The following is a 14,292-nucleotide window of genomic DNA, read 5'->3' on the forward strand; positions in this document are numbered from 1 at the left end:
TTATTTAACAGAAAAAAAAATCAGCCCAGAATCTACCCCGGTATTAACTGGCTAGGGTTTAAAGGGTTTTTATTAATGCCTTGATGATGCTTGATGAATTAAGTTCTCAGGAACAAGGCCAGGCATAGTAAACAATAAATCAGGTTATACTAGCTGTTGACAAAGCAAGTAAAATTCTGCTTGTTAATAGCAACGGGGAAAGATCTGGTCTCAATCAAGTCACTCTCCAGAGCTGGCCTTTATATTCAGCTCCTAAGCACAGCGGAAGTAATAATGACACATCTGTGTTTGAAGCTTAGGGGACACAATCGTGTGATTCACTGAGAAGTTTTGGTGAAAATTCATTAAGGAAGTGCACATGAAGCCCATTTACAGAATCAAGCTTCCAAAGCAATTGTCCTTGAAGTTTTATCATTTATTGTTGGCAGGACTGTGGTTTGAACTCAGGGCTTCATGCTTACTAGGGTGGTGCTCTGTCACTTGAGCCATAACCCCCATCCTTTTTGCCTTAAGTTAGTTTTTGGATAGGGTCCTATATTTTTGCTTGAGGCCAGCCTCAGACCACAGTCTACCTGTCTGTGCCTCTCACATAGCTAGGATTACTGCATCATGCTCAGCTGACTAGTTGAGATGGAGTTCTCAACTAAGTTTTGTTTAGATTGGTATCGAACTGTGATCTTTCCAGTGTCTGTCTCCCTAGTAGGTAGGATTGCAGGCGTGAGCCACCATATCCAGCGTGAGCTTTGAAAAGTCTCATGAGTAACCTCTGACCCTGTAGTTAGGAGTACAGACTATTTTGTCTAAATAATTGTTGTTCACATTTCCCGAAGTTGTCATCTGATCCGCTGGTGGTTGTGAAGAAGCTGGACTGCTGCTGGTTTATAACACAGTGGATTGTAGCCTCACCCTAGTCTGGAGCTCTTCTCTGGTGCTGGGGCTACTGTCTGTCTGCTAAGCACTGGGCAGTGTGTCATGAGCACTGGGCAGTGTCTATGTCCTGAGCAGAAATGCCTGTCTTTGAACAAAGGGAGACCCAGTGTGAGACCTGGTGCCATCAAAGCCCAGGTACAGCTGCACCTGAGTGTTGACTTGCCACACATGCCCCAGTGTCCGGGGTGTTCACCTCCTATTCGACCCCACGTCTGTTTCAGAGGCCAGCTGCTTGTCCCATAGACCTGACTCACAGGACACCTCTGGCCTTCTGCTTCAAGGCGAATCCAAGAATACAGACACACGGGGTCTCTGGATGTTATCTCCAAACACTGTGTGTGAGCCCAGGCACGCACACTTGTGTGTGTGTGTGGGGGGGGGGTGGTACGTACATGTGTGCATGTGTAGGAGATGTGACATGTGGCCCCTTGTGACTCTATGTGTTTACAGACTGCTCTGTAATGGTTTCCATTAGGATGGTTCATATTCTTCACATTTGGGTGGTCTAATGACTGTTGGTTTACATTTCTTCTGCGGTTGATATGCGTAAGTAGGCAATGCACGTGAGTTGGCCTTTGCAAGCTTGTTTCTTTTAGGGTCTGTTGAAGAAAGTAAGAAAGACCCTTAAATATGAAGATGGCAGTTATGGTTGTGCGTGCCTGTAGTCTTAGGTTTTTGGGTGGCTGAGGAGGAGAAATGCTTAAGCTCAGCAATTTGAGACTGGTCTGGGCTATCTAGGAGACCCTGTCTCAATGAGTAAGTGAGCAAGTGATAAATGAGTTAAAAAATGAATCACTATACCAGGCGCCGGTGGCTCATGCCTGTAATCCTAGCTACTCAGAGGCTAGATCTGAGGATTGAGGTTCAAAGCCAGCCTGGGCAGGAAAAGTCCGTGAAACTCTTATCTCCAATAAACCACCAGAAAAAAACTGGAAGTGGCACTGTAGCTCAAGGGGTAGAGCTCTAGCGTTGAGCTGAAGAGCTGAGGGACAGCACTCAGGCCCAGAGTTCAAGCCCCACGACTGACAAAAACAAAACAAAAAACAAAAAATAAATCACTAATTTCCCAGTACAGCAGATAGGCCGAGCTGTGCTCTGTCAGGCCCGGCTCCTGTGTTTGGGGTGACAGGGCCCTGGCTTGTTCCCCCTCTTTCATGTGATCATCTTGGCCTGCTAGGTGTCAGGCTGGGTAGTCTCATCTCGAAGTGTAGCCTCAGTTTACCCCCCTGTCAAATCCTCTAGCCCGCCACCAAGCGTAGCCGGGAAGAGCTTCAGTGCTGTTGCTGGCCTCCTGGGGTGGGTGCTGTGTCCAGGGTAGACCTGTGGTCAGGTCTGCACCCTGCCTGCCTGTGGTGTTCTCAGTGAGGTGGGATCGCATCTAGGACGTGCATGTGCAGTAGCCTGCGGCTGCGGCTGTATGGAACTGGGACCACCGAAGTGATGTTGAGGAGAGGGGTGGCCAGGCCCTGGTGGGGGGGAGGGAAAGGGGTGGCCAGGTGAGGGGGTCGTGAGGTGGAAGAGGGAGGCTTCCTGCTTCTTCCTGCTGGTTCTTTCTGAGAGAAGGAAGGGAGGAGTGGTACCCCAATGCCAGTCATCTGTCCCTAAGTAAGCAAGCAAACAGTGTGGGGAAAGGGTTGAAGTCAGGCCATGAGGTTCCCAGGCAGCTGGTCTCTGTTCAGCGTGGCAGAGGCTCTGTGCTCTGCCCTGGCACATGCCGTTCTGAGCGTGAGTGAAAACAACAGAGGTGCAGCTCAGCTCAGCTCTCCGCATGGGCCGCAGGCTCTCACGGCCCGAGCCCCTGAGCGCCCCTTCTCGGCCAGGCAGCCCAGGCAGCCCAGGCTCCCCTGCGATGCCCCTCAGCAGTAGGGTAGCTCAAGCCCGGTGTCTGAGTCCAGAAACAGAGCTGTCTCCGGTCCTCTTCTCTAAGGGAACCAAATGAGATGGCTTTGTCTTCTGTGGCATTGGTTCCACAAGTTACACAGCATGAGGCCTGCCAGAGGCTTGGTGGGATTCTGTGGACAGGCCCCCTCAACCCCTCACAGACCCCAGACACCAGAGACAGGTTCCCCACCAGACCCCCAAGAGCTTGTGCACTGTGCCAACCGCACCCCAGGGGCTTGCTCCACAGCATATCACCGGGGAGGATGAGGCAGGAGTGGAGGCTGGGGCAGGAGGCCCGAGATGGAAGGTTTCAGTTGTCAGAAGGCCTTTACCCCCACACCCCCAGCCCTCCTCGCTGTCCCTTCACCGGACAGTCCGGCCCTGGAGAGAGTGCTTTCCAGGGCTTAGTGTCTCCACACCCAAGGAAAATGGGGAGAAGACCCAGAAGCAGGTTCTGGGCAGAGACCACCCTTTGACCTGTGGAGAGGTGAGGAGAGGGACCCTTCTGGTTAGTGGGGGAAGGAACAGGCCAGAGGCGAAGGTCAAGGTTTCTGTCTGGGCACTGGAGCAGGGCGGGGCTGGGTGGTTGGTGCTTTGAGAAGAGCAGGTGCTGAGCCCCGTGCACTGTGAGACACATTGTCAGCACCCCTTCCCGGAGGGATGACACAGTTCCAGTGTCCCGCGGGGGTCAGAGCCAGGCCACAGAGACCCTGGTGGGGACAGGCCCTCACCCCTGCTGTGTCTCCGTCCTTCAAAACCAGGACCAGAGGGATATCCACGAATGGGTGAGTCTTGTGGCAAAGGTGGCATTGGAGCATCTGCAGGGGTGAGGGCCACCAGGTGATGTCAGGATGTCACGAGGGCGTGTTCCATGCAGGGGTGCGGAGGCTGGGTAGGAGAGCAGCGATAAGGCTGGTGTGGCTGACACACCCGGCGTCACAGCGCACACAGCAGCCGAAGGGCACCGGGCAGCCAGGGCTAGCAATTGACTTGGACTCTGGGAAGCTGAGGAATGCCAGGGTCAGGTTTAAGATGCAAAGGGCCTAGTTTGGCTGCTGTCTTGTGAGCAGACTCGGGGATGGGGGGGGCAGGAGCTGCTAGTGCCATCACCATGAAGACTCGGGCATGGTTTCTGCCCCCGCGGAATGTGTCTGATGGCACAGATAGAGCATGTGTGACTCCCATAAGGAAGTGTGTGTTTGCTGAGTGGGATGCGTGAGTCAGACGGGGGGGGGGGGGTGGGGGGGGGGTGGGGCTCCTGGGCCTGGGGATGAAGGAGGAAGATGTTTGTTTTCAGCTTGATGAATGTGTGATCGACACTCAGTAAGTGGTGTGCATGTAAAATTCGCACTTGACACGTGGGGGCATGTGCAGATACCCAGAGGCTCCTGCTCACTGTGAGGGGGGGGTGTAATAACCCTGACCCCCAAAGTTGTCCCAGGGCCTCAAGGCCAGGTGAGATTTACCATCAAGACAGGAACCCGAGCAGAGACCCAGACAGGGCAGTGACAGGGTACCTGCGGGGTGGCAGAGCCCATGCTGGGGCCCCGCTGGTCCCACGGGAGCCGTGGAAGAGGTCTGGCAAGGCTGTGAGGAAAGCTATGCCCCGCTTTGACCTCACAGATTTCAGTTTGTTGTGGGACAAGGAACAAACGGCGTTTTTCTGCTAAAACTTCATCTTTTGGAAATGACATCACCACTTCCAAATTTTAGATATTTCATCTGTTTGAAGTGAACTCAGAGAAATACAGCCCTGTACATATGTTCATACATATAGAATCGATGAAAGGGAACAGAAACATTAGACCATTTTGTAATTAGATAATTATCAGAATCCTTCATAATCTTATACAAACACAGCCACTTACACATGGAAATAATTTCATTTGCCATCAGATGATACATCAAAGCTTACACATAAGAAGTACAGCCTATATAGACTTTAGTGTGTTGTGCCAGAATTGTAACGAGGGCTTACATTTGTGAAGTCCAGTACTTAACGTTGGTGTCATGTTGAACGTGAACTTGAAAGTGAAGGGTGACCTTTAAGTATGTAGTAGGGATCTACTCTTTGATCTTAAGCTCTTAAGATCTTAAGTTTGTGAGTGGATTCTATTCGCCCAGAGCCAAGGTTCAGACTAGAGAACGAGATTTTCAGGTTTGGAGATAACGTGAGCATGAAGTCATCCCTGCTGGGCAGGATGCACTGGCAGAGTGGCCCATGAGTCCAGCCCGGCATCTAGCGAAGTCTCTTGGAAGGCTTGACAAATAAAAACAAGCTTCATTCAGCTGGTGTTCAGGGAGAAGCGTGCGCTCAAGCGCCAAGGAAATGAACAGTGTGTGGCTCCCTTCATCCTGTGAATTGAGAATCAGTCAGGGGCCATGCAGCAGACCGGCCAGGACCTCCAGGGACCTGTTCTTACTTCTGTGTTTTTTTGGGGAAGATGTTAACTTGCCAAAATGTAAGAGGATTAACTGAAGACCATGTGCTCCCTTTTCTACCATCCCTGCCTCCTTTTATTTTGTATTGTTCCTGGGGCTTCAACTCGGAGCCTGGGTGCTGTCCCTTAGTGCTTTTGCTCAAGGCTGGCACTCAGCCATGTGGTTAATTGGAGAAAAAAACTCTCCTGGACTTTTCTACTTGGCTCGTTTCAAACCATAATTCTCAGCTCCCAGCCTCCTGGGTAGCTAGGATTACAGGGATGAGCCGTGGTGCCTGCCTTTTAATCCTCTCCCTTTTAAATTTTAACCGTGTTTGCTAAGTCTCCTGTGTAAAAGTAAGCTGAAAGGTTGTTGCCAACACCCCCGTTGTCATCACCATCACCATCATCACTACCGTATCACCACCACCATCACCACCACCATCATATAAAATACAAAATTTGTACACTATTCTGTGACCACAGTCCGCAGAATGTCTAGGATCTCGTTAGCACTGACGATCACGGACACCACCCATTTAGCGCCTACTGAGAACAGGCTGCACATTACACTTAATAGGCTCCATTACAAAGTATGAATAGGTTTTTAAAAATGGCTTCTGGTCACAGATACTCAGAGACTCAAACTCCCCACAGTCTTCACAAAAATCTCCCAAAGAATCCACAGACGCTGTGCATGCCATCTAGCTGGAGAAGATGAGACATGGACATTAATGAAGATCTTATAGTCCTGAGGAGTACTTTGCTTGTGTGGTTTTTTTTAAATTCATGAACTGTTTTGTTTTTTTTTTGTCCTGGTACTGGGGTTTGAACTCAAGGCCTCAAGTTTGCTCATTTTATTTGCTCACAGCTGTGGCTCTACCACTTGAGCCATGCCTCCAGTCTAACATTTTGCTGTCTAAAGATGGAGTCTTGTAGACTTTTCTGCCTAGCTGGCTTTGAACCTTGATCCTCCAGATCTCAGCCTCCACAGTAGCTGGATTACAAGTGTGAGCCACCAGCGCCCGACTGTAAACTATTCTTCATCGTATCACGTTCTAGTTGGAATTCTTCCTTTTCTTTTGAAGTAAGATGATCTTTGTTGTTGCTGCTGTTTTGGGAGGATCGAACTAATATCTCTTGCATACTGTCCTTGTGAGTCATTTCTAATCCTTAAACCACTTTGCAATGTAGGTATTATTCCCCACTTAGCAGTGGGAGCGCGGAGGCTCATAGAAGGTGTGCTGGTGTCATGGACAGGCCCCCAGCCCTGTCTACTGAAGCCTGAGCCTTTTACCTCTGCTCTTTGTGTGGCTGCCTCTGATTTGGACAGAATCATTATGTTTGGTTTATTTAGCTTCTGAGCTTGTGTCGTTCACAGCTGTCTTGATGTGCAGTCTTGGCGCGTGTGGGCTGTGCTGTTGTAGGTTGAGGGTATGTCTATGTCTGAAGTCCGATGGACTTTTTGCCTATGGCACTTTTTCAAATGTCCTGTGAGTTGCGTCCCCCCTGCCTTTGGTGCTCCCGCCTCCCGTGCGATTGGACCACAGCCACACACACCATCCTCTACCATCGGTGCCATCCTTGTGCTGGGGTGCCCGGCAGAATCACTTAGACTGGCTGCAGCCACTACGCCGGTTTATTTCACATTCCTGTGTAGAACAGCTTTGATCTGACATTTAACATCTTTCCCGGTGGTGGTTTTTCTCCCTCTGTCTCTTTCAGCTCATTACCCAGCATTACTTTCATTTTCTGCACACGCCAGGACTCATGTGGGAGCACATACCACGTGTGATCCCTCCTACTGAGGGAAGGGTAGACTAGTGGCCTTGCTGCAGACCTGGCGTTCCACTACTGCGTGGCAGCCAGAGGGCTTTCTGTGGAGTTTTACACTGAGGCAGTAGGGCTGTGGACCCCCTGCTGCTCTCCTAAGGGCTTGCTTTGGAGAAGACACCATGCTTAACTAACCCTTGCATCACACCTAGCGATTAGTGACTTCCTTTAGTCTACACCTTCAAGTTTGTAGTTGCCATTCAGAAAAGAGCCATCAATATGGACAGCTGGCTTTGTGGCCAACCTTGGAGGGTCTCAGAAAGGAAAGACGCTGCTAGTGGGCATGGTAGAGCCCCCCGGGGTATGGGCAGCGGGGTGCCATCGCTGTGTCTCAGTCTCGTTTGTTCCCTGGCTACCCTCCAGGTAGCATAGGTCTTCATCGTGGTCGGGGGAGTCATTCTGTGGATATTGATATTCAGCCCAGGGTCATTCCTGCTGGGTCAAGGTAACATGCAAAGACTCTGGGTGATTAACCCTTTGTACCCCTAGATCCTCAGTCACATGTGGAAAGGCAGAATGTTGGGGAGCCAGCAGAAGGAGGAAGAACCTTTTGTAGAGGCGTGTCTGTAGATTTCAAGGTTAAGCTGTCTTCCCTCCAGTGACGGATTCAGATTTGGCTGATTTATCTCCATCTTCCTTCTGAACATTGGTGTTCAGATTGCCTCAGATCTGCAAACCTTCAAGTCTGTAGTTTCTGTTCCGAGGAGAGCCATCCGTTTGGACAGCTGCCTTTGTGAAGGAAGCATGGAGGGTCTCAGAAAGAAAGGGTATCCTGGTGGGCAGGGGGCGGGAACTCGCAAACTCTAGTGCTGAGGATGGAGGAAGTGTGAAGGTAAGCACCGTTCATCTGTGGAAGGCTGCTGTGGGAGAGCAAAGCCCGTGTCATTCTCAGGGCCCTGTCCTCCCTTCTGGGCCTCTTGGGACAGTTTATGGAGGAAGAAAGTTTAGGAACAAAGTGGGAAGGAACTGCCTTTGAAGAATAGCTTAAATCTTGTTGAGCTTGTCATTAGAGGCTGCTAGAATAATAAACCAGAAGCAAACACCAACAGGAAATGTGGGACACATGCTGGAGGAGAGGCCAGCTGTTGCCTTCACTGGGGGGGGAGGAGGGGGGCTAGACGCTTTGGAGGAACATACCGGAAGCACTCTTCTGGCTAAAAGAATGCGGAAAAACACCCTGCCGGGCCAGTGACATTGGCATTTATTGCTAGGCAACCTGTTCCTCTGAGGATGGAATGGAATGGAAAGCAACCAGAAGCACCAGGAAATGGCTTTGTGGGCCTGGCTGGCCCTTCTCATTTTCTTGCCTGAGTTCCGCAGACCCCATGGCCCTCATTAGCAGTCCCTCCTCATGCTGGGGGCCTGCCACCAGTTCTGCAGGGAGCAGCTTCTTGCTTGCTGTGAGTCAGTGGGGAGGGACTGGTCCGGAATTTTCCTCTAGGTGGTGTCTCTTGTCTTCTTCCTGGGGAACTGGGCTGAAGGGTTAAACATTTTTTAAATCCTCTTGTATATCATTGTTACTTTCTTGGGAAAAGATGAAGAGATGAACAGAAAAGCTAGAGACTCTATTCTAATGGCTTAAGGAAGAATCAGTAAAGGGAGAGGCCACGTGAGGCTCTGCAGCCAGACGGACAGCTTTCATATCAGGGCAGCTGTCTAATAAGTGAGCGTGCTAGTTAGCTCTCTGTCAGCGCAACTAGATAGCCTAGATAATCAGCTTATAATGAGAAATAAAAGGTTGATTTTGGAATCAGGGTTTATAGATTCCATAATTCTATAATTGAATGAGCTCCTTGTTTTCAGGTTTCTAGAGGTGGGTGTAGTATGGCAATGTTGGGGACAGTGGCAGAGCAAAATAGGTCACCTCCTGGTGGGAGAGAGGCGGAGAGAGGGATGGGGGAAGAAGTGGGGGGGGGAGAGGAAGAAGGGAGACAGGCTCCCTCAGTTCTCATCAAAGAAATTTCCCAGTGGCCTAAAGACCTCCGGCCAAGGTTCCACCGCCTCCCATCCATAACCTCCCAGCAGCACCATGATGGGGTCCTGGTCTTTGTGGGCCTTCACTACATCGGTGTCTGAATGTGAAAGTCATTTGTCCCTAACCTTTTTTCTGAGAACCTTTCCCACTTCCTCTTCTGATGGGAGGTGAAGCAAGAGTGGTTTTATATATTTTCTTGAGAGATGAGTGTTTTGATGGGGGGTGGGGAGGAGGGTGGGCGCCCGGCGGGGAGGAGCTAGGGTGGGGGAGAAGGGATGGTAGGGGAAAAACAAAGGAGGTAATAATGCTCGATAGGAAATGTACTCATGACCTTACTCATGTAACTGTAACCCCTCTGTACAGTATCTTTTTTTTTTAATTTATTTTATTTGCGAACATACTGTACAGAGGGGTTACAATTACATGGGCAGGATAATGCGTACATTTCTTACCAAGCATTGCAGCCTCCTCCTTTGTTTATCCTTCACATCCCTTCCCAGTCTATACAGTATCTTTACAATAAAAAAAAACTGTTTTGAATACAGAACTCCTAAATTTAAAATTTTAGGATGAAAATATTATCTAAGGGCCTAGTAGCTAGTTTTTATGTGCACTAAAGAAGAAATCAGGGCATTGAAACAGGAGTTCTGCTTGTGAGTGACTTGTTTCCTGAGGCCACATGACCGGCTGGAAGTAGACCGCACAAGTGTCCTCACTCCATGAGGACTCCATGCGTGACTGCCGGCATCCAGCCCCCGGCTGTCCGTCCAGAGAGCGCCTCCTACGTCCAGAAGTATTGGAAAAGTTTGGCAGTTTGCTCTGTCCATGGTTCAAAGCACTAGAAAGGTATTTTGATTTTCCTAAGGTGTCTTTCCTGACTTGTCAAGGTCTGTGGGGTTGGAACTCGTGGGGATAGAAGGAACGGTTCTTTGACATCGGCCAGCAGTGGCATCCTGTGCCTACTCCTGGAGCTATGCCAAGGCTGTCTGAGGCCACCTGAGGGCGGTAGGCTCAGCAGTGGCTGGGTTTTATGGCTCTCGCGGGGCTAGTGCTAGTTGGCACAGGGGTTGGAGGAGAGTCAGGGAGCAGTGCTGCTTCTCACCGAGTCAGAGGGAACACAGAGCTCCATGGTGTGTCTGTGATATATGGTGTCCGTGAGCCCCACAGACAGGACTACAGGGGCAGAAAAGGGTGTGGCGTCTGCTAGTCCAGGAGCCAGGAAAGCCCCCTGCCTTTGAATTCACACAGGCCAGGGATTGTTCCCAGGGATCCTCAGATCCCCCTGCCCAGGCAGGCAGTGGTGCCTGGTGTGTTGGAAGTCAACATTACCTATTTGGAGAGTGGTAAAACCAAGGAGAGAAGAGGACAGTGCTTCTCAGCCCAGGGGTGGCCATGCCCCTGCCAGTCAAGTGCAGAGGCAGAGACTCGAGTCCAGGGCCCCATGTCCTGTGCTGGGGGGAGGGGGGGTCCTCTTCTGCCGCTGCTCCCCTCCCCCACCAGCATGCCATGTCTCCCGGACGATTGGCTGAATGCACATTTTTCCAAAAAAGCAATTCCTTTCGTGCTGCTTGAAACCCAATAGTTTGGTGACTTGAAAAAATACGCCATTGGTTGTGGAGTGCACATAAATGCCATTCCCCAGGTTTCTTGTGTTATCTTAAATTATGCAATAGAACGTGGGGATAAATAAGGAAATGGCAGAACAACTGGAGGAGAAAATGGCATATGGTCATTAAAAATAACATTTCCACATGTTTTTTGATAAGGAAAAAATTGTTGATAAGGAAAAATTCTCATTATGGATTGTCATACAAAAAAGCAAGAAACTGTACTATAGCACATATGGAAAGCCACATACATTCTTTTTGAGTAAATGAGTGTTTCTTATAAAACCTTGTTATGCTGCAAAAAAAAGAGAGGGTGTTGGAGGAGATGTCCGTTTGGCTGTTGCAGAATTGTGAGTAGTAGTGGCAGGATATTCAATGTATTCTCCCTGTGGTCTGAGGAGCACTGTGAGATGAGCCTCGTGGGGCTCCCCGGCTTCTCTGGTCAACCTTGACCTCCTACTGCTTTCTGTCATTTTCTCCAGCTGCCTGAGTTTCCGTCTTCTGAGCCACTCCCTGCTACATCCGTGTTAGGGAGGCCTCTTGATTTATGAATCAGGTAATCACTGTGTGCCGAGGGGCTGTTAGGGAAACATAACACTGGTGCCCCAAGTCCAGACAGATTGTAATTAACAGCTACCCTCCCATCAGCTCTCTTCCTGCCTGCCCTGGCTGCTTCCCATCCTCTCCTCAGCCATACCCCAGCACGCCCCATGTAAGCCCCGGTGGGGCTTCTCCCTGTAAGAGCTACAGCAGATTTGAGAAGGGCAGGTTTTTACTCTAATGCCCCAGAGGAAAATGATCCTTCAGGTGAGGCTGGCAACTGTTGAACCTGAACATTCAACTGGGCCCAAGAGATGCCGCAGCGCCTCTGTCCATGTGCACTGTGGCAGATGAGGGGTTCCATGAGATTGAATAAGTTGTCCGGGCCACATAGTTCCCCAAGGTCAAAGGAAGGTGAACCCAGACTTATGCCAGTACCCATCAGCACGCCTAGGGCTGCTTCTGTGTCTAATGCTGCTTTTCTATGAGAGTTAACCTTCTGATGTGTGCTAGGGAGGGCTTCTGACATTAAATAGTTTTTCTCTTTGGTGGTGGCTTTTTGTTTGTTTGTTTTGCGATGCTGAGAATTAAACCCAGGGTCTCATGGGTGTGTGAGATGAGCATTCCAACACATGAATTACACCCTCAGCTCTTTTGTTTTTATCTTGTTTTTGGGGTAGGGTCTCACCAGTACAGTAGCCCTAGTTGTCCTTGAACTCACAACCCTCCTGCCTTTGACTCCTGAGTATCCAGGGAAGCACCACACCAGCTTGAGCTGGAGGTTTTAAAGTCATAGTGGGGATGAAGCTCACGGGGAAAGCAAAGTATCTTTGATGGTTGTGGTGGGGCAGCAAGTCAGATTCACAGACATAGCTGCAGCCAGCCTGCTGTGGGGTGGGTGGTCAACACTGGTTCATGGGTGACGTTTGCAGAGTTCCTGGTCCTGAACCTGTTTGGTGATACTTAGCACATGGTGCTGCTGAGATCAAAAGTTCTTAGAATAGAATCTGTGCTCCTGATCTTAGTAACATCGGTGGATGAGAGGGCCTGGGGAGGGGGGCAGGGAGACACACACCCGTGCGACATGCCTCTGTGTCTTCTGGTCTAACACTTCAGGAGGTCTAGGTTGGACCCAGGAGACTCTGAAGCATTTGTACTTGGCTGTCTGCTGAAGATGCTAAGGGGTTTTGTTCTGTAATGTCTGCGAAGGTTTCTACTCTAACCCTGCCCACCACGGAGAGCTCCTGTTGTGTGGGTTGTAGTATTGGGTGCCAGTCAGACTCTTTGGAAGCTAAGGTGGGATTGTGCGGGCCAGCCTCGAGTTTCAGGCTCTCCTTTTTACCTTCTCCCATGTGTTCTCCAGGATCCTGACTTCTCTGCTGTGGTTCACGACAAACTCCAGGTCCCCAACACAATCCGGAAGGCTTGGAACGACCGGGACAACCGCTGTGACATTTGTGCCACGCACCTGAACCAGCTGAAGCAGGAGGCCATTCAGATAGTGCTGACCTTGGAGCAGGCGGCCAGCAGCGAGCACTTCGATGCTGCCCCCGGCTCCCCGCCGCCACTCTCCCCCATCCCTGTGCTGGCCGGCTCACGGCACGCGGGCAGCCTCCACCAGCCCAGGGACTGGGCCTTTGTGCCTGCCGCCTATGCCCCCTCCAACTACACGGGCCTGGTCAACAAGCACAACAGCAAGCCCAACAGCCTGGGGGTCAGCAATGGGCTGGAGAAGAAGAGCGGGTCCCCCACACACCAGGCCAAGGCCGGCCTCCAGACGGCCACCAGTCCCAATAATGGGAATGTTCTCAACTCCGTGGCCGTTCAGGCTCACCAGTACCTGGACGGCACCTGGTCCCTTTCAAGAACCAACGGGGTCACCCTGTACCCGTACCAGGTGAGTGCATTCGTGATCTCTGCCCTTCTGAATGCCCGCCTCAGAGTCCTAGCTTCCACGTTCCTCCTGGAGTACTCTCACTAGGGTGCTCCTGCCTGCTGAGGGGTGGGGAGGTCCTCCAACCCGGGTGTCCTCTCTCCTTCCTAAGACATCCTCATTGCTGTAGCTGCCCTGCAGTGCCCACCAGGCTCACTGCACAGCCTTGCGTAGGCCTGGAGATGCGTGGACTGGGCCCTGGCCTTACCTTCTCATGAGCAGTACGTGCCTCCTGCAGGTGTTTGCCCGGTCCTGGGTTCATGTCTCTCACTTAGGAATGGACAGGATGATGGTGGGAAAGAAACCAGGCAATGTATGGAAGCCACGGAGTCAGTCCCGAGTCGGGTGTACCATTAGGGATTGTGGTGTCTGTTCACAGAGTATGTTGAAATTAAGACAAAGTGAGGAGTGATTTTTTTTAACTGAAGCATATGGTAGATTCCTAAATCATGACCTTGAGCAGCCTGGGCTTGGGTTGGACATCCTGGGAATAAGAAATGTAGGGGATCGGTTCTCTGCCTTGCTGGCCTGCTTCTATGGTGTACACCTCTGTAGACCCCCGTCTAGCACCCTCTCCTGCCATGATGGGGCTCAGCCCTTCTCTCTGGGCATCTCACTTTTAAATTCCGCTAGGACTGGGTTGTCAAAGGCTCTGCCGGATGCTTCAGTTCTCTGGACTAGTATACACCCCCACTTTCGTTATGGAAGAAGGAGGGCAAGTCTTAAATCAGCCAGGGAATTGAAAAAGAATTTGACCTGTTTTTTCCTCCAGGTGAGTTTTCCTGTTGGGTGGGGTTGGGCTTATCTCCTCTGCTTCCTGTCCCATGTCCCTCCTATAGGGCACAGTGGGGAGTGTGGGCTGACACTGCAGTACTGAGGAGGATATGGTCATGGGGTGTTAGTCAGGGGAGATACAGATTCTGCCTCTTGGGATTTCCCATGGGCCCTGTGTTAGTGGGTGTTGGAGAATGGCCTCAGGCTGTGATGTAGGGTCTGAGGCTTCTTCCATTAAATGTGACCTCCACCAGAGCTGTTGCAGCCAGTCAAAAAAAATGAGGAAAGGAGGGTGGAAGGCCTCACTGGCGCTTGGGGCCCAGCCTGTCCTGTGACATCTGTGTCTAGGAGCGGTGATTCGGGAGCCAGCCCTGTTCTCCTGCAGGAGAAACGAGGAAA

The 14,292-nt window shown here is 50.8% G+C and overlaps 1 protein-coding gene across 1 annotated transcript in view; it reads left to right on the forward strand.

The window, feature by feature from the left end:
* LOC122126727 (kinesin-like protein KIF26B) overlaps positions 1 to 14,292 on the forward strand; it is a 165,816-nt gene that overhangs the window by 93,032 nt on the left and 58,492 nt on the right. The window contains exon 3 of the mRNA XM_042701190.1: positions 12,550 to 13,083. Within this exon, the coding sequence (XP_042557124.1) occupies positions 12,550 to 13,083 (534 nt within the window). The remainder of the gene's footprint in view (positions 1 to 12,549; positions 13,084 to 14,292) is intronic.

Source organism: Dipodomys spectabilis, unplaced genomic scaffold (genome assembly GCF_019054845.1).
Source record: "Dipodomys spectabilis isolate Male_0828 unplaced genomic scaffold, ASM1905484v1 ptg000288l, whole genome shotgun sequence".
In the NCBI taxonomy this organism is placed as follows: domain Eukaryota; kingdom Metazoa; phylum Chordata; class Mammalia; order Rodentia; family Heteromyidae; genus Dipodomys; species Dipodomys spectabilis.